Raw genomic sequence first — 21,583 nt, forward strand, 5'->3', positions numbered from 1 at the left:
ATATGTAGCCGTAAACTGGTATCAAGTTCACTGCAGCATCTCTCATTAAATCGTGATAAAACATCCAGCCTCCCACATTAATTCCAGCCCATCCCTATCTCATATCAAAACCATAGCTCCCCCGACCAAAGCCGCCGCCCCGGCCAACACCCCAGCGTTCCCCGTAGCCCTCGGCACGCCATTCGTAGAGGAAGACGTCGGCGTGAGGTTGACCTCGGCAAAGTCGGTCTGGGTGACGGTGACGGCGATGGATGTGACCAGCGGCCTCGAGGGAAACGGCGTCACGTCGGCCTGCGTAGAAAAGGCCTCGGGGCCTATGGTCATGGCGGGGCCCAGGCTCGAGCTCCCCGAGGGCAGCACCGTTGAGATGTGCACCCTGTTGACGCCGTAGGATCCCGTGCATTCCGCCCTGTCATCGACCGATGTGCACTCTCCACTGACGATGCTGCATATATTGGGCGGGTCAGAAAAAGAAAAAAAAACTAAACGTCGAATGCTTGCTCTAGAATCTTCAACCTACACGACGGTGTTGATGCCAGTGAGCGTTGACGTGTTGGCCATGGACGTCCAGGCGTCGGCCCGCGTGTACTCCATGCTGACGATCGATGCGCCGCTGGTGTAACGCAGGACGAGGCCCGGCCAGTAATACGTCGGGTGCACGGCAGTCGTCGTCCTGGGTCCACCAAACTCTATAACGTTGACATGGGTCTGCCCTACGAGGGTCCACTGCGCAAAGTCATTGTCGTTGTAGAAGGCGCTCCCGTTGATCTGCGTCGGCACCGCTCCGCTGGGGATGTCTTTGGGCCACCAGAGCCTCGTCATCATGGATGCCGCCGTTGGCGCGGCGGCTTGGCCCTGGACCAGAGCACGTTGCCCGGCGAGCACCGCGGTGACCAGCCTGAGGACAGTAGGAGCCATGATCGACGATGGGCAGAGTTTTGGTGGTGATGCAAGTTTGGCAGATGCTAAAAGGAAATAAAAAAATAAAACCAAATTAAACATCTCAAAGCGCTTAACCCTCCCAGCTTGCAGGTAAGCTTTATACGGTATTTACTATGACGTGGGCCATTTGGGTTGCCGACGAGCCGCGCCCAGCTCGCGAGCAATTGGACCAGACGCACTGTTTCTGCGGTAGTATATGCTTGGCTGGCAGCGCCAGCGTCAGCAAAATGACATCAGTGAAAACCACTACTCTGCACCACCACACCAGTTAGCTACAAGTACCCCAGATTCAACATGCATGCCAATACTGTAGGATCCATGCCCCCATTGGTGCTTTCTATCCTCGCACTTCTTTTGAAGCTGCTTCCACAGAAAATGGAAATATCAAGATCACGCGCACAAGACTAGACCGGCCGATGAGAGCTGGGTATACACGTGTCTGCAACTGGGTGGGAAACGAACTGGTCGTGATTACATTTTTCAAAGGACGAGGACGGCGCAGCATGGCCTGGTGTTATGGTCTGCATCATCGTGCAATTGCATAAACCCAGGTGCTCTCCTTCTGGACAACTGTGTTACTGTTGGTCTTGAACTAAATCAGTGCGGAATATCTCGAGCAATCAACTCTGGGGTATATTCGATAAAGCTGACGAACTGACGGCTGGTGATTCAGTTGGCACTCACATATAATGCACTTATTGAAAAAGCCAAGACTTTGACGTTACTCTGACAATGCGCTGATTCAATGTGCAACCAAGCTTCCTTTTCAAGTGCACATCTGGCGCAGGCTGTCAGTCGCGACTCGCAAGATCCCACGTCGTCATGGTTCCATCCGTACACGAACCTACGGGCGTCGGGCTCTTGCGTTTTCAGATCGAAAAAGCGCCGATGACATGCATGTTTGTCGCCGTTCAAGACTGCCAGGGAGTCAGGGACAGACCGCTCCGCGGCTGCGCATTTGGACGGCTACTTTACGCCCAAGCACGGCGGTGATATGCCTCCTCTGGAGCATTCCGAATTGGGAGCCGGGCCAGTGCTACGCCGGTCCGTCATAAACAAGCATCTGTTCTCACCCAAGAAGCTAATATATTTCATTTACGGCTTGTTTAGTACCGCATCAACAACGATTTGCTGGCGGAGGGGCACAGGTTTACCTTTGCAAGACGCCTGGACACCACCAAGTTCGCTGTGGAGGCGCTTCTCGGACACGAGCAGCGCGACCGTCAAGATGTGTGTAGGGGGACTTTGGGCTGCGACGAGGTTTCTGCCATTGTTAGCAATTTTCAGTAGGGATGTCAGGAACCGTCGGGCAAACCACGATCGCAGGCGTCAGCTGGGTGTGTTCCGCTCTGATGCACTGGAAATAGCAAGCCTTGCAAGACTGGGAAAGCTCAATATCAAACCAAAGCTCTTGAGAGGATGCATCGCCGAGAGACAAGCCAACCTTGGCTGAGCTGCTCGCGAGAGTCAGATGGACCGCAGGCTTCTTTGCCATAGAGCCCACTATATAATGATGACTGCTTTAATTTTAAAGATGCAGAAAATAGATTAATCGATCAACAGGAACTTACCAACAGATGGGATGAACTTAATGCGCAGACTTTCCTTGCTATTTAGCACCTTGCTAATAATAGCCTTATAGGACATACAGCTTGCCGATATAGCCAAGATACTTGTCTCCATGTCGTCCTCGGGCTACAAGATCGTCAAGGCCCGAGAAGCCGACGGCGTTGACATCCTTATTCCACCAGGTTTTTTTTTCGCTTTCTTTTTTTGTTCTCTCTATCGGGGCAAACCATCCATTTATCACCTAATTCGAGTGCTATTTCATGTCACGTAGACGTCGTCTCCACCTGATTTTATCGCCCGATAACGTGCATCCCAATCGACAACCCAGGATCATAGGGCTGCCCTATCTGCAATATTAACAATGTCGTATTTTGTTGCATTATCTGGGGGCTGTTTGTTTCATAAATTCAACATGTTGCCCGAAAAGGAAACGCTTCCCCCTTCACGAATAGAATGTGGAGCCCGTATATTCTTAGGGGTCCCAAGGGCTGCTGTTGGTTGTAACATGGCAGTCGCTGGTGCCAAGCTTTATGGACATACGGAAGGCATTAATTCGGGTCCAAGAATCGGATTTCGGCCCCCAAAAAGATGGTAAAGATTGTCGGCGATGATCGGCCTTTTATAGTACGCAGTACATGGGCACACCTATTTTTTTTGTGTTTCTGTTCTCCCATCCAGTACAACTCAAGCTGCGCAAGTCATTCGTTTAATTGCCAAAACATGCCGACTCGGCAGCAATGTTTCTTGGTGGTACTGCCAGTCAAGGAACATGGGTAATCGAGATACCACTTGAGATTGGATGTCATGCATAATTAGAGCTGCAGAGTTTAAATTTTCAAGTATAACCCGAATGACATCTCCGCAATGGCGATTTCCACTTGTCAGAAGAAAAGCCGAAGACGCAAACTCTAACCCCCTGGGCAGAGAGCAGCACGCTGGGATTTTGGTATTTTGGGCATTAGAGCGGCTGCTCCTGGGTCGACGGGATGATCTATTCGTGTGAATGAGCTGCGTTCGTTCGTTCTGTTACAGCACAACACTCGGGCCAAGAAAGCGCCAGCCGCACCCTTGGCGGGCGAAGCGGGCTCCTAGGACTCGCTTGGTTTCGTTGGCTTGTAGCAAACGGTGGAGCCCCTTCAGTTACCACCATAACCATACCCCAAGTAGCAGTGCGCGTACAGGGAGGTGTACTGTACCTGTCATGGCGAGTCATTGATGCTTACCATGTGTTCTAAAATCCAAACCGGTCAAAAAGTCGATGCGGAAGTCGTGGCGAGAAATGCTACTGTACTATGGTCGGCACAAAAGTCCCGTCATATCGTAGTATCCTGAGCTCCCAAAGCAAAGCTTGCACTGGCATCCACAGATCTAGCTAGCGTGTTGATCATGCAACGCCTACCGTGGTAGATCTCAACGGCCGTCGACTCCGCTGCTGCGCATCAGCGGAGTTTGTGCAGCCCCAACAGGTGCGACGATTGAAATTAGCGATATAATCTTTTTATCAAGAGCTCCGCCGGCATTGAGAACAAACACGTGCCGAGTTTTCAATAAGAAATTGCAAATTGCAATCATAAGGGTACCCCAAATATACTCCATGTGCATGGGCCACCCTCTAATACCTTGATAGCAAACATAGCAAGTATACACGCCGGGTGGATCGTACCGGCCTTGGCACGGACCAACAGGCGGAAAATCGGCATCGGGTGATAGTGCACCTGCGAGGGTTTGCTGACTTGGTAAGCAGGCAGTTAGTTTATGGCAGGGGCGGGTTTGCTTGCAACAAGTCGTTATTCGGCTCGTGCTAATAAGATCGGCCAAAAAGCGCACGGTTCAGGAGGCGCATAATGAAGGATCTGGGGCCGCTTCATGCAAACACTGGGGACTTGGTCCATCACGAGCTCCACAAGTCTAAATGTGTACTTCGTCCAAAGTATGTCTGGTCATTCTGATCCACTCCCGCTTGGTGGTTCAGGAACAGCAACATGCGATGATCTAAGGTCCATATTCATAAGGCTATTTTAAAAGCCGAAAAGTGGTGATGCTCAACGAGGGGGGAGCATGGGTTTTTGCACACAGCTGCCAATTGAAGATCTTCCTAGGGCTCGGCTAAGTGGTATAAACTTCGGACTCCTCTCCATTCCTCCCCATTGCGAATGGATCCAGCCGCCAAGCTGTGTTGCATCTTTACGGACTGCCCCATCTCGTCTAATCGCCACCGGCAAAATACCCTCAAGATTGGGAAACTCCAGACATCCGAATAGCTTCACGCCGTTATCTCGACTTGTATAAGAACAGAGCCCAGATACGATACGATAATCTAATTTTTTATCTTTTCTCCATCCAGCTTTCGGACACAACATCACAACGCATCATTTTTTCTTCTCACTTCAGCTTCTTTTCTCTTCTTTTTTTCTGCAACTTCTTTCGACTCGCCTTTTCTTTTCGACCAATCTTCACTCTTCAACCAAATCTTCTTCTTTTCAAATCCATCAATATGCAGTTCTCCGTCGCCACCATCTTCACCACGGTCCTGGCCGCCGCCTCGGCCGCCTCTGCCCTCGCCATCCAGCCTGCGCACCTCGAGACCCGGGGACCCATCGTCACCATCGTGGAGGAGCCCGCTGTCGACAGGCGCGGCGCGGCTGCTTCCGTCGCCAGTGCCGCCGGCACCGAGGCGGCCAAGCAGGCGGCCAAGATGGCGGTGCAGGCCGTCGCGGATCTCATCAGCAACATCATGAAGTGGAACAGCGCCCGCCAGACCTTCACCAAGGAGACGGTCAAGCAGATGATGGACAACAACAAGGACCCGACCATTGTGGCGGCCGCCTGCTACAACAAGGGCTACAGGCTCCAGAACGAGCAGAACATCGACGGCAAGACCAGCGTCAACTTCAAGCTCGGCGCCCTCCACACCAACTACGACTGCATGTACCTCAGGGCCCCCAACGCCTTCTGGACCGACAGCGACGGTGGCTACCAGAACGTGAGTGACCTTTTGCCTGATGTCCTGAAATCCCAAAACAATCCAGTTACTGACAGACCATTTGTTGCAACAGCTTGCCTACCGCTACACCAAGGCTTGCAGCTTCGACTCCGAAACCGGCGACCTCACCTGCAACTAAACCCTCACATCTCACCTGCAACTAAACCCCCCACCTCACTTGCAACTAAATTCTCATACCAGCCAATGTTTTGTCGATCTTTTCTTTTGTTTTCTCTCCTTTGTCACAGCGAGCCATGATCCTTTTCTTTCGAAATGATTGATACCACGACACATTTTCCTTTGTCCGGCTCTTGCATCTTGATGGGTTGGCTTTTTCTTTTGGGCGTTTGCATGGTACCCCGGGAAAGGGTCGTCCATTTCTTTCCGCCTTTTTCCTTCTTTTTCTTTTTTCTTTTTTCTGGGGACGGGATTCCATTTGAGAGCGGTTTCAGGGACACTCTGCTTGGCAGTTTTGACCCTTTTTTTTTCCTACTTCTCTTCTCTTCTTTGGCATGTGGCTGGAGTTGGGCTTTGGCTCTACCCTAGCAAAATTCCCCCCCTTTTTTTATCTTCTCTTTTCATACTCTGAGCCAACAGCTGAATTCAACTGTTATGAAAAATTTCTGCAATGTGCATCTGACAAAGACGTGATTTTGACTGTCCCAGCCCCGATCAGTGGCATGTATAAGTAATCTCCAGACCCTGTGCACGTCTGTGGGGCAGCCAGGTCCGGATCACACCGAAGCACGAGCGTTTGTCTTGCAATTCGCGGATATGAAATACATAGTCTTAGATATCTAGGTGGTAAGCAAAAACACCAGGCATCTTACACAGGCTCATTTTCATGGACTGCTATGAAAATCTTTCGCATCAGTTTCAGGGTGGTGCGAGAAGGGCCATTGTAGCAAGAGCGCATGATAAGGGATTGGGTGCCATCAGAAGCCCACTTGTATGTATACCAAGGTTGGAATTCGGCTATGTACCCAGCGAGCAATACAAAGACTTTGTTGTATGCACAGGGCTTTGCTTTTATGCTGGAGTCGCTCTGCTCAACCTTTCCCAGTGAAGATCAGCATGGGATTAGCCCATGGAATCTCAGCGGAACTTGCCGTCCTTCTGTTGCTTAGCCGCATGAATAGTCGCGATACATAACAATAAACGCCAGGATCGAGGATTAACGGATCATCGGATGGGAATCTCAGATGGGTTGTCACTCCAAATCGTAGGATCGGCTGCCAGCCCGATCCTCCAACCCGGCCCAACTCTCGGTTGTCAGGTCAGGTGTCACGAAGTGAGGCTTTTCGCCATCATAGTGGTAGATTCGGTGTGCCCACCAGTAAAATCAGGGCCATCTGGTCTTGCCTGAGTCGCATGCAGTGGTGTGCTCTCCTTTGAGTTGTGTCGCAGAAGGAAACAGAAGTGCGTTTTATTAAAGAAGGTTGGACATTACGAGGATACCCAAAAGAGCTTGACTAAGGTTAGGCATGCTCGCACAAGCCCTTCTGCTATTGAAACCTGTATTAGCCCTGAAATAAGCTCGAGTGTTGAATTACTATATAGAGCTTGCGCACGAATTGCCTTGGCAGCTTTCGAAAGATGGGTAAAAGTCAGTACTGCAAAAGAATGACGACCAAGTCGTTGAAACTGCATGTTTGCAGCAAGTAAGAAATTTTCCAACATTACAGCAAGTAAAGCCGCAATGTTCTATATCCAGAATTCCTGTTTTCCAGCTTTTTCCAGCTTTTTCCAGCTTCACCCTTCGGTGCTATTACTGCTGTGGGTCCAGTCAAGTTTTCCATTTGTTGGTCGAACAGAATATATATTGCCGTTTATCTAGTTATCAGGTTTCTGTCTCTCTTTTTGAATTATACAACCACATCATTCCCTTGAAACTTATTTCTTCAATACCAGTTATGTTTTAAATCTTTTGATCAACTCTTCTCATTTTGGAGCTTTACTTCTTTGTCTTTTGGAATATGCTCATCTCCACAGCTTTCCAAATTGCTATTCTGTTCGGCATCGGTACCAATGCGTTAGCTATCCCGAACGATTGTACCAGGAGGGTTTCCGTTTCCAAAACCTCTCTTGACCGCAGCACTCCGCGTTTAGTTCCCCGCAAACACTGGGATGATGAAGAGCTGAGACAATGCACTTGCGGCTTCACAACGTATTCAAGTTATGAATATCGCAAACACGATGTTACGACCAGGATTGGTACCGACACGATTGGGCAAGAATGAGAGAGGTGTCGGGAACCCAAGCCAGAACTAACCAAGAAAGCACGAACCAAGGACAGAGAAAGGGAGCACGAGGTCACGTGGTGATAAGATAAGAAACCCTAACCCGATCACCAGAACAGGAGTGACCACGATCATTGCCAAGGAAGTGATCAGCCCAACCGTGATCACCACAGAGTGATCATGATCACTTACACAAAAGTGATCACCCTTGGAACATAGTCTATATAAGGCACGTTCATTACCATGTAGATAGATTCGATTCTAGGATTGCTTAGCAGCAATCAAACTCTAGTTAACCTCAAGACTTACTTGAGAACGATCATAACTTCACCCCCAGTCATTGAGAACCCCAGTTACCCAGTCAGACGCTCAGTTGCTTCAACCCACTGTACTTTACCATAAGAACAGGTTACCCCGATACCTTGATCGTAACATTTCCCTTACGTGTACATAGAGATTTGGAGGCTGCCGTTGTGACATGAATCGGTGCGGATCTATTACCGGTGTCCAAAAGACTTTTTACACGTAATGCGACTGTTCACGTTATTCATACATAGGCTATCGTCCCTGTAAAGGTAGTATATTCTCACGTTGGAGGAGTTGGCCGTTCTAAATTTAGTCCTCAGTAAAAACTTAATCAAAGGTGAAGTATGCAGAGTGACGGAGACACCGATAAGACCAAGCTCTTTTGTCCTACTTCTTTTCTCAAGTTTCGAAAAGGTTAACATCAATCACTATGAAAATAAATCCATATATAACAGGGTCTCTTCATCGCAGGTAGAGGTTGGCTTTCCTTTTCAAAGCCGCTCAAATTTACTTTTTTTGGGCTGCTATCTTTCTTCTTCTTCTCTGTTTCTTTCTATCGGTCACACCTTGTGGTGATCTTCTTTGGCCCTTTTGGCCATCGAATCAAGCTTTTCAACATGCGGACCTCAACCTTTGTACAAGTTCTTCTTTTTGCCATCAGCACCATGGCGCTCCCTACCCCGGATAATGTCGGTGCCGTCGCGAACGCTCCCGAAACCTCCCTTGACAACAGTACTTCACGTTTGGCTGCGCGCGACCCGGGGTACGATTGCCCAAGCCCCGATCACAGCGACGATGACAGCGACGACGACGACGAGGATCGCTATCGTGTCTATGATCCAGATGATCCATCAACACATAGAATCGAGGACGTTGACTGAGGCGACCGAAAGCGGCACGTTTGGAAATATTTATGGTGTGAGAAAATCGCGCTCTGGCTGCGATCGTATTACACCAAAAGAAAAAAGACAAAGAAAGGATTTATAGGGACTAGAAGTTGACTAGGTAGTTACCTACCTTATGTAGTCAAGTCAAGATTTATACCGGTCGTTGAACACCAAATTAAGAGACATGTGAACGGGAAGTCTGGGGCACTACCTTGGGGTGAACAAGACCCGTGGCTCCCTATTTTCTGTTTTCCAGTTGTCCACACCGGTCTGTAAGCCGTGTTGCCGCCCCAGACGAAAGCCTCTGTTAAACAATACCGTCACCAATTCACTGCTGTTTTCCCCGGTATCTCCTCTGCAGCGTGAACCTGCAACCCCAAGCACCTATCACCCGTGCGCCTGTCATCTTGTGGCGCAGTCTAGCAGTTGTCAGATTCGTTACAGGCTAATGCGGCCTCTATTAGGAGCCAGCCAATCACAGGAACCAGACAAAAGCCCGTAGTTGGGCGACAGCCACACCATTCAGCCAGCTCGCTGTCGCACTACCTCAAACCCGCGGGACGCATGAATTTACTTACTCCCACGGCCATCCGCGTCACCCCCCGTCATCCTGCGACCGACAGCGGGTTTTAAGACCCCGCCGCGACGAGCATAAGTCCGTCAAACGGTTTTGCACTAACCTTTTTCGGCCCAAGCTTCATAAATGCGAATAAGCCTTGCATATTTACTGGTAGACAAAACGGGCGATATTTCGCCCGCGGGTTTGGCTTCTGAGGTTGATGTCGTGGTATATAAAGGCAACAGATTGGCAACCCTGGCAAGAACAAAATGGAGGAAACAATCCAGCAAGCAAACAAATACATTGCAAACGCAATTAATAGCTTCGAAATCCAGCCTCCAAGACAATTGTCTTGTTGTTTCCCTAGTAAAGAAAACAGCAACACGCACGATCAAACCCACCTAGAATCGCAAATATGACCTTCTGCGGCGTCAAATTCGACCCTGAGCAAGACATGCCGGATCTCCGGGGCAAGGTCATCCTCGTGACGGGCGGCAACACAGGCCTCGGCCTCGAGAGCATCCGCCAGCTTGCGCAGCACAACCCGGCGCACATCTACATGGGGGCGCGGTCGCGGGCCAAGGCGGAGGAGGCGATCGAATCCATCCGGGCGTCGACGCCGGCGGCGGCCTCGACGCCCATCACGCACCTGGAGCTGGACCTGGCCTCGTTTGCGAGCATCAAGTCGGCAGCGCGCACCTTGCTCGCGGCGTCCGACCGCCTCGACGTCCTCATCAACAACGCCGGCATCATGAACGTGCCCGAGGGCCTGACCGCCGACGGCTACGAGGTCCAGTTCGGCACCAACCACGTCGGCCCGGCGCTCTTGACGCAGCTGCTGCTCCCCCGCCTCAAGCGCACGGCCGCCCTGCCCGGCAGCGGCGACGTCCGCGTCGTCTTCTTGTCCTCGGCGCTGGAGCGGTCCGCCGAGAGCGGCCTCTTGAGCACCCCCGACAAGCTCAAGACCACCATGCCCGAGACGGGCACGCAGTCGCGCTACGCCAACAGCAAGCTCGCCAACATACACTACGCCTGGGCGCTGGCCGAGCAGAACCCGGACCTCAAGGTCGTCTCGGTGCACCCGGGAGTGGTGCAGACCGGTCTCTTGAGCACGTGGAAGGACGGTTTCAACCCCATCGTCAAGGGCGCCATCAACCTGGCCGGGCGGGCCTTGATGACCACCATCGAGAAGGGAGCGTACAACCAGCTCTGGGCCGCGACGGCCGCCGAGGGGGTTGAGACTGGCACCTTTTATTGGCCGGTGGGCGTCAAGGGGAAGGGGACAAAGGCCAGCAAGGATGTCAAGCAGAGGGATGCATTGTGGGCGTGGACGCAGAAGGAGTTGAATGGGCATCTCTTTGTCTGACGAGCTTTGCAGCCCTGAACTCAAGGGAGGGGCTGCTTGAGGGTGAAGACTGGCGCACAGCACAGCATTTGGGATTTCCAACTTTTTGTATTTCGTCATCTCCATAGATCATTTTAGCGCTTAGAGACCTTCCTAGATATGTTACTAATGAACGCACCATCAAACGATGTTTACTTTGCGTGCTTGAAACTATGCTCAAAAGTCCACAGCACTACTTGCACGAAGAAGACTTGTGGGAATAGAGCACCGCTTGGCGATGATCGTATGAGGCGTCATCAACGCGCCGATGTGGCTAGAGATGGACAACTAACTGGTGACAGGCATTTTGCTAAAGTTTTACGGTTGCTGATGCTGGGAAAGAAGGAAGTGAAAAGAGACCAAAGTATGACATGAGGTTGCCCTGTTGCAGCGTGGACTAGATGTGTCGTGTCGAGCTATAGGTAGGCAAGGTAGGTAGTTACGAAGGTAATCCCTTTTTCCGCCTCCTTGGGCGCCTTGCGTTTAGCGGATCTCTTGGCCATCGTCAATCCCTCCCCCCCTTTATTTCCCCACAGAGCAGATCCTCTCTTGTTCTGGCAAAAAGCACGGGTCTCATTCCGGAAAGCAGCACGGGGGGTGGAGAGCGGAGCGCATTGCGCAATTCCCCATAGCGAGATCAGTATAAGGTCGCACTGGATACCTTTCCTCATGATGGTGGATGCAATGCAATGTTTGTGCGCCCGCGCCCCTTGTCGGGCGTGTACCAACATTGCGCAGCAGTACAGCCTTCTTCAGGTCGTGCCCGTTATGGGGCGATGCTCGCCTATTCTGCGTGAAAAGGAAGGAGATGAAAAACTCGCCGAGCTTGGTGTTCTCTTTCGGTAGTTTGCCCCTTCTTCGTAAGCGAGTCTGGCATGAATGAGTCGCGGCTCTCCCGAGCATCCGAACAAAGCGTTATGGCCCCCAAATTTGCGGCTCGTTCGTGATCGGGCTTGTACGGTTAAATCCATGGGTGACATTTGCAAACATGGCGCAAGAAATGAGTAGTAAGTGCGGTCGATACTCCTATTCTGGTTCCGAGTGCACCTAGAGCCAGAAGTATCTTGGCGATGCGAGGTTTCAAGAAATATTGGTTGTGCATCATGCGTGGGTACCTACCTCGGGCAATGTGTGAACGCCCCGCCATATTTCCCCGAACGAGCCGCTGAACCCCTATGTTCGGGAAGGCCGAGTCAATCTCGGAGGCTCCACTACGGCCACACCCAATCAAGCAGAACAGCAGTCCCGAATCCTGTTACTCTCGTGATGTACGTCATGAAGCCTCAGCAATGTGAAAGTTGTATAAGAAGGCATCGACGCTCTCGAAGAAGCTTCAGTTATTTTTTTCCATCCTCTTCACCACCGTCACAATCCAACTACAGCACACTCACTCTCTACAACCAAACTTTCAACTACATACACTCTTTACCAGCTTTTCAGCCACCACCACCCACCTCTTTTTTCAAAATGCACTTCTCCAAGATCTCCGTTGCCGCCATCTCCATGGCCCTCTTATCCCTGGCCTCGGCCGCCCCCGCCACCCAGGCGGCTCCCATCGAGGCCCGCTCCAACTGCTTCGGCGATGCCATCGCCGCCGGCAGCAGCTGTGCTGTCGACTGCTTCAAGCAGGGAGGCGACACCGGCGACGTAAGTTGCCTGATTATCTGATGACACGGGCACTCAAAAGCTAACAACAAAACTCCTTTTAACCCCCTTCTCAGTGCATCCTCGGTTGCAACACTAGCACTCTTAGCAAGCTTGCCGGCTGCCTGGTCTCTGGCAATTAAAAGTGCCGGCACACGACGATTTCATACAAAACTACATGACATGCATTACATAGCGGGGGGCAACAACATGGATGGGACGGGGTCAATGGGCATTTGTTCAAGGCGGATTTCTTTTCAAGCATATTGTACCACAACTGTCTTAGAGAATTGTAATTTTTCTTTTGAAAGCCAAGCTTTGCTTAGTGCAGTGAGTAGTAGTAGTAGTAGTAGTAGTAGTATTAGTTAACGCCGGGCTCGGCCCGGCTTGTTAGCCGGCCGTTAGCAACCTCCCGAGGGGTATCTCGGCGCGCGTTCTATCTTCTTTATTTACACAGGGGGAAAACAAGGAGGGCAGAGGCGGATCGTGCCTGACCGGGTTCGGGCCCGGTCCTGCTTATGCTTAGTGCAGTGACTTGACCTTTCGTGTGACTTTTTGGGCTCATTCAGTGTTCAGTTCAGCTCACATGGCGAAGTTCCGACTATAAGTGTCCTATTGAAGCCTAAAATGGTTAAAGGTTATCATTTCTTGCAAGCCGTTTAAGCACTTTTATTTGGCATCGCACGTTTGTTCTCAAATTTCCCTAGTTTGCGAGCATTGGAGTCTCACGTTATACAACATCTTGGCTGTTGGTTTGGCTGGTTTATATTGTCGTTGTTCGGCGTCAGGAAATATTCAAACAGCGAATCACAATTAACTGGATGTTCTTATTCGGTATTTTCCAGTGGTGAGCAGTATTCAGAGGCAGTCATTTACCCTAGGCATCAATTTGGCCGTGCAAGTGAGAAGAGCATTCTAGGCTATTGGCAACAGTTGGATCAGTACTTTTGAACAATATTATTATTCCACAGAACAAATACCTGCAACTCCATTTGGGGTATGACAAAAAGTCCACGATCCCTTCTTCACAATGCAGATCAAATATCCCTCTCCCAAGCAGCTCTTCTCCGGCATAACAAACCACAACACAAAACACAGCCACTCTCTTGGCTTCGCAGCCACCCACTAACAGTATGCTCTAACCACCGCTTTCACCATCCTCTTCCTCCCGCCGCCGACACCAACGCCACCGTCCCCGTCCTAACCATTACCCCTCTGGGCGACGACGTTCCGGCAACTACAACGCGACCGACGCCTAAAACACTATCAACATCCCAGACTGCTGCTAGGGCAGCCACGACATCCAGCGCATCGACATCAACCACCTCAAGGACTGGCTGCAGAGCAACAACCCGGAGGCGAGGATTCTCTTCACCCACAGGATCCCGAGCTCTTGGAGCCTCTGAACCGCCTGCATCACCCTCAACAACGACTGGTAGCTTCTGGACAGCTTGTTCATGCGGTGGGAGTTTGGCTGGGCCCTCGGTAAGTTTTGTTTTGCTTCTTGTTCTTCTTTGCGCCCGCCTGGTCTTTTCTAGTTTGAGTTCAGTAATCAGTTTCGAGTTTGAAAGATCAAGATGGAAATGCTGACACCATCGTTATTAGCAGAGCTGGTCATGCTACTGCCTCTCATGACTACAGCTTAAGCAAGTTTTGAAGCTGAAGGTCTGCCTTCAGGAGAGCATGATGTTGTGCGATGTTTTTTTTTCTTCTTCTCGGCTGTGGTTATGAGGTTGTGTCGTGGCCTCTTATTCTTTTCTTTTATTCCATTTTACCCTATGATGGTGTCCATTCCTTGCTTGGTTCTATTTACTTGTCGTACTCTTTATGAGCTCGTTACCTGATGTACCCCTGAGCTCATTTCTGTAAGTGTGATATTGGGCCACGTGTTTACCTAGGAAAACCTTGCTCACTCAATTCCAACCGTCACTCATAATCTCCACTAGACTTGAATCCACTAAAAAGTCACCATGGTGTTGGACCTCTGCAGCAATGAAACCCAACGGCTTCCGCAATCGGACCTTCCCCACGTTCACTAGACTGCAGACCGGCGTTTCTTCCGTGCGCAACGTCCGCCCGATTTACCTCGGCAAGTTATAGAGCGTCATCATCAAACTTATCAGACTCCGTTGTGTTGATCCCATTCCGGACAAATCTCATCTCGTTCCACATTTGCATTAAGAGCAAGAGCGTTTGTGCTGCCATCCCAACCCCAAATAAGCTCCTGAAAATCAGCCAAAATCAGCCATGGACTTTTCCAAATACGGCCCCGCTGATCCAGAATGGACGGCCTACGCCGCCACCCTCCCGCCGCGCCCGACCTTTGACAGCCAGGACGCAGAAAAGGCCCACTATAACGGCTTGCGCGAGAAGCTGGCGGCGGCGGGAATCGCGGCATTTGATGGCAAGATTGTCACGCACGACTACACCATCCCCACGCGCGACGGCGCCTCCATCCCCGCCCGGACGTACCGGCACAAGGACCACGAGGCCACCCAGGGGCCCGGCGCCGTGTACATCCACCTGCACGGCGGTGGCTTCTTCTTCGGCACGCTGGCGTCCGAGGACGGCATCTGCTCCCGCATCACCGCCGACACGGGCGCGCTGGTCCTCAACGTAGACTACCGCCACACGCCCGAGTTTGCCTACCCGACCATGTACCACGACGTCCAGGATGCGTTTGCCTGGCTGCACCAGCAGATTGCTTCCGACGATCCGGTGCTTGGCGGCGGTCGCTTGGACCCGAAAAAGGTTGTCATCGGCGGCATCTCGGCCGGCGGGCAACTGACGGCGTCGCTGGTCGTTGCGCACCACGTCAAACTGCCGGGCTGCGAGATCCTGCATGACCTCCCCGCACCAGCAGGCCAGGTGCTGATGATCCCGCCCGTCGTGGCCCCGCAACACTACGAAAAGATCCAAGCGGCACTCGCCGGTCCCAGTTCGATGGTCGAGTGCGCAGAGGCGCCCGTGATCCCAGCGTGGAGGATAAAGTTCTTCATGGACCTGAAGTTTGGGGACGTCGAGCCTGGGCCCGAGGACTTTGTGGTGAGCCCCGGCAACGTGCCGGTCGAGAAGCTCAAGGGTCTTCCACCAACAACATTTGGAGTGTGCGGGATGGATCCGCTGAGGGACGAGGCGCTCGTGTGGGCAAAGTGGTTGACGGAGCAGGGGTAAGTTCTTTTTGAGATTTTCGTGGCTAGAGAGATGCTTCAAACAACTGCTAACTTAGTTTGGCACGCTGCCCTGGAAGCGTACCGACCAACATTCATGTCATCCCTGGTTTCCCCCACGGATTCAGGGCTAACGGTGCCAGGCTGTCCGAGAAGGCGTGCAAGCGCTGGGACGACATTATGCATGGTGGTATCAAGTGGGCATTGTCGGAGCCCAAGGCAACTGGCGTTTTTGAGATAAAAGAGCAGTGAAAGCCTCGGGCGATGCGGAACTACCCGTTGTAAACAGGTAACACAATCAATATTTGACAAAGAAAGTTAATGACCTTGATCAAAGAGATCTTGACCCACCACTGATTCGTAATAGTGACCATAGTCTCACAGCTGAAATGATGGTCCCAATTTTTGATAAGGTTCTTGGTGAGTGCTCATATTTCGATGTGAAGACATGTTGGATGATGTGAGAGCGCCCAAGCATCCTTGTATCAAGTACACAAAGAAGCAGGCAGTGAAGTTTAGCTTATACTCTTGCTCCTTACACATTGTATCTTACCTAGAACCCCCATTTGGCCGGCTCCGCCGGACCGCCGGACCCAGACCCGAGGGCTCAGCAAACCACGTATAGCGGTGCCGGCACGGTCCTCAGAGCCATTCTTTCGAATATAGAGAAGGACTGGTGGCGTAAAGAACTCTGTGAACGGTCCCCCGCATATAGGGAATGGAAATTCCAATACACACCGAGAAAGGAGCCCGAGGAACTGCGTTTGCCAAGACCCCTACTGGGCCATTATTTGGCCATGAGGACCGGCCACGGCGATTTCAAAGCCTACCATGACCGTTTCAACCACCAGGATGCAAACACCTCGTGTGCCTGGTGCTGGAAGCGGACCTCCCCTGAGCACCCGGTGCACTGCCGCTATTCGCGGGCGGTGTGGAGAAACTGGCCGTGGCTTGATAACGAGCGGCCGGTCGGGCCGCCAGACCGCGCCCAACGCCGCAAATTCTTCCAGACAAGCCTCGGGCAACCGAAAAGCTTTGAGGCGTTTTCGATAGCCACCAACTACTTCAGCGCCCGCCCCAGAGCGGCCCGCCAGCGCCCCGCGCGCCACGAACGCACTTTACGCCTAGGGACACCGATCGTAAACGACTCGAACTCTGACGAGGAATAGACTTACTGCCTTTTCACCCACACTTCACGGCACAAGCCGTCAGACGAACCCTCCGTGCACCTTAGGCACGGGGTCGCGTCAGTGAACTAACCCCCTAAGCAGGACCGGGCCCGAACCCGGTCAGGCACGATCCGCCTCTGCCCTCCTTGTTTTCCCCCTGTGTAAATAAAGAAGATAGAACGCGCGCCGAGATACCCCTCGGGAGGTTGCTAACGGCCGGCTAACAAGCCGGGCCGAGCCCGGCGTTAACTAATACTACTACTACTACTACTACTACTACTACTACTAGAACCCCCATTTTACTTCTCCTTGTCCTAGCCAAAGCCTTTGGGTGAATGGTACCACATAACCAGTGAACTCCAAGACACCTTATATTGTTTATATCATGGACGGGACGGCTTTGGTGTCTTTCCGAAGGAATTGGACCTAAGACCCTGGAAGGGAAAAGCGAGAGGAAAAGATCAATCTGGAAAGAATTGACAAGTTAAACCCGGCAATGCTTGGATCCAACGCTAAACAGTTGCATGCAAGCAGGCTCAAGAATAAACTCAAGGCTAGCAGTCGTCAGAGCATAGAAGAACTCTAAGTATAAATTCTGAGAGAAATTTGCAAAAGCAAGAGGGATCAAATGACAGATTGGCTCAAGGATAGATAATTACTCGCATCACTGTAGCTGAGCGTGGACGGCATGAAATCCTCCTGGTGAATATTGTGTTTTCTGCAGGCAGAGAAGGGCACCTTAATTACCTTGGTGGGAACCTAGATGGCGACTACATGAGTCCATGTAATTTGAGATTGCTTCAGATGCTTACTCTGTTATGGTTCGATTCGTCAGGTACGACTTGTGCAATCCGGGCAGCTGCAAGTCGATACTGCGACCGCCTTGATCCGTGCCTTCTAGTTTGGGAAGCCGCGACTGTCGAATGGTGCCTCTTTCATGGCAAGAAGTACTACTTGGAGCACTTCTACATGCGGAAGCCACAGCAAGACAAGAGACCCAGCGAAATACCGTCTACATTCTCGGTTCCCTATCTCAATTTCCTTGCCATATTGTCGTTGTCAACTGGTAGAAGCACAATACGACATCTACAAATCACCCCCAAACAATCTCGGAGAAGATTTCTACAGACCTAAACCCTCCAACGACCGCAAAGATGCCACCCGTTAAAGGCGGACTGAAGCCACGAAAGCAAGGAACTGTACACGGTGCGCGACCCAAGCAAGCACCTTACAGCCCACGAGACTCCGAGCAAGTCGCGATCACGATTCTGGCCATTGTTAGTGTCACTCCTCGACACGTTTTAGCCTAGCTACCCAGATTGCTGACGGGGCCGCTCTTTATCGGTTGACAGTTGAGCAACATCCTTTTCGCGAGGTAGGCTACGCAGACACTTTCTACACTGGTTGATCGAGCATCGACAAGCACGCGACTTCTCACCTTTGCGGAATCTTAGGCGACTCCTTCATTGCAGCTGCTTTCATTTTGTCGGAAACACGACGCTTAAAAAGCGCAAATATAAATGGCGAGACCTGATCAACCCAAAACTTGGCCGCAAGAAGGTCTCTCAATGCGATAAAGTCGAGTGGAAACCATCATCAACCATCTTCCTCCAAGAACACTCCAGAGACCCCAGCCTTGTGCGAATTCTCACCCATACGGTTCGTTCTTCACCCAAAAGTCAATCCTATCTTGCGCTACTCAGAGAACCCTCTAACACTGAACGCAGAAGGACATGCTGAATATGGTTGAAGACGGAGACTTGGTCAAGATCTACGTCTGTTTGTTCGACAAGAAGACCGAGACGCCCAATCCAGCCAACCTTGTAGAATTGTTTACTCTCCAGGTGCGGTATGAACCAGACATGTCCACAACAGTCACTGTCTCCTGGGCTGGCTTGACGCAGTTGTTACCAAAGTCCTCGGTAAAGACCAAAAACAAGGGCGGGCTCAGTATCGAAGAATTTTTGCAGCATCTCCAGCCTATCAAGAGTGAGAATTTCCCCGTTAATCCGGGTCATTGGGCATGCAATTAACTTCGCGTGTGTTTTGCGTACTCAGAAAAGGTATACACTTTGATAAAGCACCAATTCAAGGAGTCCAAGCGAGCCAAATGGGGATCTCGCAGCAAGAAAAGCAACTTTGACTTGCTGGTCGCAAAAGAGCTGCTTTTGGAAAGGCCAGAGTGCAATACTTGGACTGAATGTGTAGCGGTGGGAATTCCTGCCCGCAAATCGCCAGCAGAAGACATCGATGGAAGCGAAGAGGAACAAACTGTTCACGTCGAAGTTGAGAAGCCGACGTCGCCGCTAGAAACCTTTAGTCACGGCCAAAAACGGCGACTTCATCTCTTCAGCGACGACAAGGACACACTCCGAAATCCTCCCGCCAAGGTTCGAATTGATTGGACCGAGGGGAGCGAAGGCTCATGGGGCATAGATGGGGCATCGGATAACTCTTCAGTGCGGAACAGACGACTCGAAACATCACCAGTTGCCCGAGCAAGTCAGCGGCTGCGATTTGAAGCCGAGAGATGAAGCAGAGAGAATGTCGCGGCAAAGTGGTATTACGTTGCGCCTCTGTAATAACCGCGCTCGGGCAGCATCGAGACATCACAAGCGTACAAGTTGTCACATTTTGCATCGGAGGATCAGTGGGCACGGCATTGCGTGCTTTGATGGCTAGCTGCGCAATTCCAACGGCGCAAGGTGATATATCTCGATACCGGAATTTGCATTTGTGGCATTCAATCAAGTAAAAAAAGAATGGAAAGCGCGGAGATTGTACATCATAAATAGTTTGCCGTATAGATCGCCATTGAAAATTGCTGGACGGATGAGGCTTATTGAAGGGTTGATAGACTGCTCGCAAAGGATCGATGTTGACCTTGCGGCAGTGAGGAATTGGGCAATCAAATCAATTTTGCCCAAGCCAGCAAGTAGAGAACCAAGGTCGTGTAGCAGATAAATAAATGAATGTAGGCTACGTGTGCAAAGTCATCTTGGAGATAGCAAGCTTGCAAGGTATGCTGCGCCGGACCAAGGTAAGTCCCGGTCCGAAATTGATCATCGCTGTTTGATTACCCAACGAGGACAAAAAAAGTACCAAAGATCAGACGAAGACTGGAATCGACGATCTTTCATACCTAACCAAAAAAGATTTGATGGCAGCTGCCAGCAGCGCTTTATTCGGTTTACTTTGCTCCCGAGCCGGCACCTCTCCTTCACTTTGCCTGTCTCGTCTGTGCACAAGTTGTAGCGACAAAACCCGCCCAGACCTGTTCCTTCACTCTACCTGCTGGCTTGCACTGCTGATAGCTCTCGTCGCTCTGGGAACCTCGGGTAAGGGGACTTGTTCAACCCGCGCGATTGACGCCCGAAGCGACCCGTGGAAATGCTTTCTTTTCGGCCATTTGCACAAAAATAGGCATTGTGCGACGCACGTTACAAGTCGGGAGAAACAGTCTCCATGGATGCGCTCGGCGCCGCAGCGAGCGGTAGCGGTGCCGAATTATTGAGTGGCACGACGTTTGCACACACACACACACAGCCTTGGTGACGAGGAGCTGACGGGACCGCCGACCCCTGGCGGTATTTGAACACCAGGGCATTATTTAACAGTAGACAATATGCACAAGGACCTGCATGCATCCACCAACCTCAAAACTGCTTAGGTACTCTAGGTAGGTAAGATAGGCAGGCATTAATGTGAACGGGTAGCCGGGACGAGCGCCAGCGGCTGTCAGCTCGTGAAAGAAAAAAAAAAAAAAAAAAAAACTCCCCCGCGTACGGCGCAATTCCACGCTATCGGCGGTCGCGATGGGAGTGGAGGGGGCATGCTTGCGAAAGTAAGCTATCGCCAAGGGGCAACTGAGCTCGTCATGGGACCGCAGCTTGGAAGGTCTTGAATGCCAGGAGGGAGGAATATTGTTTTTGCAAACGCCACAATTACCTGGGGTGCTCAGCAGGAATTTCCGCGGTCCTCGTATGCCTCACGAAACCCGTGCTTTTGAGGCGGATTCCCGGAGCCTACCTGAAAATCATTCTGGCTGGGAATAGAGTCAGGCTTGCAAGGTGACGTTGTACGGAGCTTAGCAATCCGCTAGTAGTGAGCTTTAGAGGCATGCATGGTGGTTCAGGGTAGGTTATGTTTAGTAAGCCTGCGCGCATCTCAGGTTGCGGCTCTATGAGCTACTGAATAGAAATCCGGAGCTCATCCCGACATGAATACGAAAATAGCAAATTATTCTATTCAATTAGTAGTAGCTCATACTGGTAATTCAATTCTGAACCTGTTTGATTGGCGGGCTGAACTGGCTCTGTCCTGGCGTGATAGAAACATGGTGGAAACAAAAAGTACCTCGAAATACCACTGCGTGCACGCGTGCCAAAAATCACTGGATGAATTAGCTGTGGAAGCACCTGGGCGTCAGCGGCCGTAGATCAGCCAAGTCAAGTCAGCCTGGGTCGCAGGGATGACGCCAAGCCTTGCAAGTCGACAGGGATGAATCAGGGCTGGTTTTCACCCAGGGCGGGGGCGGAAACAAGGCCTCCACTTGGATATGGCCGGTCCAAGGAGAGGCCGACTGCCTGCCTTTAGCTGCTGCTTAGGAATCCCTAGGGCTGCCATCTTACTGTAGAATGGAATTTTGGCGATGTGCCTTTGGTGGTTTTTCAGGGCGGCACCTCGATCATATCGTAGTAATTATCAGTATTATGGATGAGAGCGGGCAT

The 21,583-nt window shown here is 51.3% G+C and overlaps 9 protein-coding genes across 9 annotated transcripts; 5 read left to right on the top strand and 4 right to left on the bottom strand.

The window, feature by feature from the left end:
• Positions 1 to 99: 99 nt before the first annotated feature.
• MGG_08351 (uncharacterized protein) lies at positions 100 to 918 on the bottom strand (the record flags this gene model as incomplete). The annotated part of the gene is made up of 2 exons (XM_003715661.1): positions 100 to 445; positions 521 to 918. The coding sequence occupies 2 exons, from the start codon at positions 916 to 918 to the stop codon at positions 100 to 102; spliced, it is 744 nt and encodes a 247-aa protein (XP_003715709.1).
• A 1,297-nt stretch (positions 919 to 2,215) lies between these two features.
• MGG_15934 (uncharacterized protein) lies at positions 2,216 to 2,625 on the bottom strand (the record flags this gene model as incomplete). The annotated part of the gene is made up of 2 exons (XM_003715662.1): positions 2,216 to 2,445; positions 2,514 to 2,625. 2 exons carry the CDS (start codon positions 2,623 to 2,625, stop codon positions 2,216 to 2,218), a joined length of 342 nt encoding a protein of 113 aa, XP_003715710.1.
• A 1,454-nt stretch (positions 2,626 to 4,079) lies between these two features.
• Positions 4,080 to 4,403, bottom strand: MGG_15935 (uncharacterized protein; the record flags this gene model as incomplete). Its single annotated transcript, XM_003715663.1, has 2 exons — positions 4,080 to 4,239; positions 4,339 to 4,403. 2 exons carry the CDS (start codon positions 4,401 to 4,403, stop codon positions 4,080 to 4,082), a joined length of 225 nt encoding a protein of 74 aa, XP_003715711.1.
• Positions 4,404 to 5,005: 602 nt separating this feature from the next.
• MGG_08350 (uncharacterized protein) lies at positions 5,006 to 5,633 on the top strand (the record flags this gene model as incomplete). Its single annotated transcript, XM_003715664.1, has 2 exons — positions 5,006 to 5,494; positions 5,568 to 5,633. 2 exons carry the CDS (start codon positions 5,006 to 5,008, stop codon positions 5,631 to 5,633), a joined length of 555 nt encoding a protein of 184 aa, XP_003715712.1.
• Positions 5,634 to 9,762: 4,129 nt separating this feature from the next.
• MGG_08349 (dehydrogenase/reductase SDR family member 13) lies at positions 9,763 to 11,019 on the top strand. The gene has a single exon (XM_003715665.1). The coding sequence runs from the start codon at positions 9,902 to 9,904 to the stop codon at positions 10,850 to 10,852; it is 951 nt and encodes a 316-aa protein (XP_003715713.1). The 5' UTR covers positions 9,763 to 9,901; the 3' UTR covers positions 10,853 to 11,019.
• Positions 11,020 to 12,162: 1,143 nt separating this feature from the next.
• Positions 12,163 to 12,829, top strand: MGG_08348 (uncharacterized protein). Its single transcript, XM_003715666.1, has 2 exons — positions 12,163 to 12,517; positions 12,592 to 12,829. Exons 1-2 carry the CDS (start codon positions 12,338 to 12,340, stop codon positions 12,655 to 12,657), a joined length of 246 nt encoding a protein of 81 aa, XP_003715714.1. The 5' UTR covers positions 12,163 to 12,337; the 3' UTR covers positions 12,658 to 12,829.
• Positions 12,830 to 14,572: 1,743 nt separating this feature from the next.
• On the top strand, positions 14,573 to 16,033 carry MGG_15936 (uncharacterized protein). Its single transcript, XM_003715667.1, has 2 exons — positions 14,573 to 15,684; positions 15,765 to 16,033. The coding sequence occupies exons 1-2, from the start codon at positions 14,762 to 14,764 to the stop codon at positions 15,934 to 15,936; spliced, it is 1,095 nt and encodes a 364-aa protein (XP_003715715.1). The 5' UTR covers positions 14,573 to 14,761; the 3' UTR covers positions 15,937 to 16,033.
• A 1,974-nt stretch (positions 16,034 to 18,007) lies between these two features.
• Positions 18,008 to 19,387, top strand: MGG_08346 (uncharacterized protein; the record flags this gene model as incomplete). Its single annotated transcript, XM_003715668.1, has 5 exons — positions 18,008 to 18,130; positions 18,206 to 18,228; positions 18,326 to 18,512; positions 18,581 to 18,842; positions 18,912 to 19,387. 5 exons carry the CDS (start codon positions 18,008 to 18,010, stop codon positions 19,385 to 19,387), a joined length of 1,071 nt encoding a protein of 356 aa, XP_003715716.1.
• Positions 19,388 to 19,830: 443 nt separating this feature from the next.
• MGG_15937 (uncharacterized protein) lies at positions 19,831 to 20,635 on the bottom strand. Its single transcript, XM_003715669.1, has 2 exons — positions 20,396 to 20,635; positions 19,831 to 20,250 (listed from the first exon to the last, which is right to left on the bottom strand). Exons 1-2 carry the CDS (start codon positions 20,458 to 20,460, stop codon positions 20,136 to 20,138), a joined length of 180 nt encoding a protein of 59 aa, XP_003715717.1. The 5' UTR covers positions 20,461 to 20,635; the 3' UTR covers positions 19,831 to 20,135.
• Between the last annotated feature and the right edge of the window lie 948 nt (positions 20,636 to 21,583).

This window comes from Pyricularia oryzae, chromosome 2, assembly GCF_000002495.2.
Source record: "Pyricularia oryzae 70-15 chromosome 2, whole genome shotgun sequence".
NCBI classification, from domain to species: Eukaryota; Fungi; Ascomycota; class Sordariomycetes; order Magnaporthales; family Pyriculariaceae; genus Pyricularia; species Pyricularia oryzae.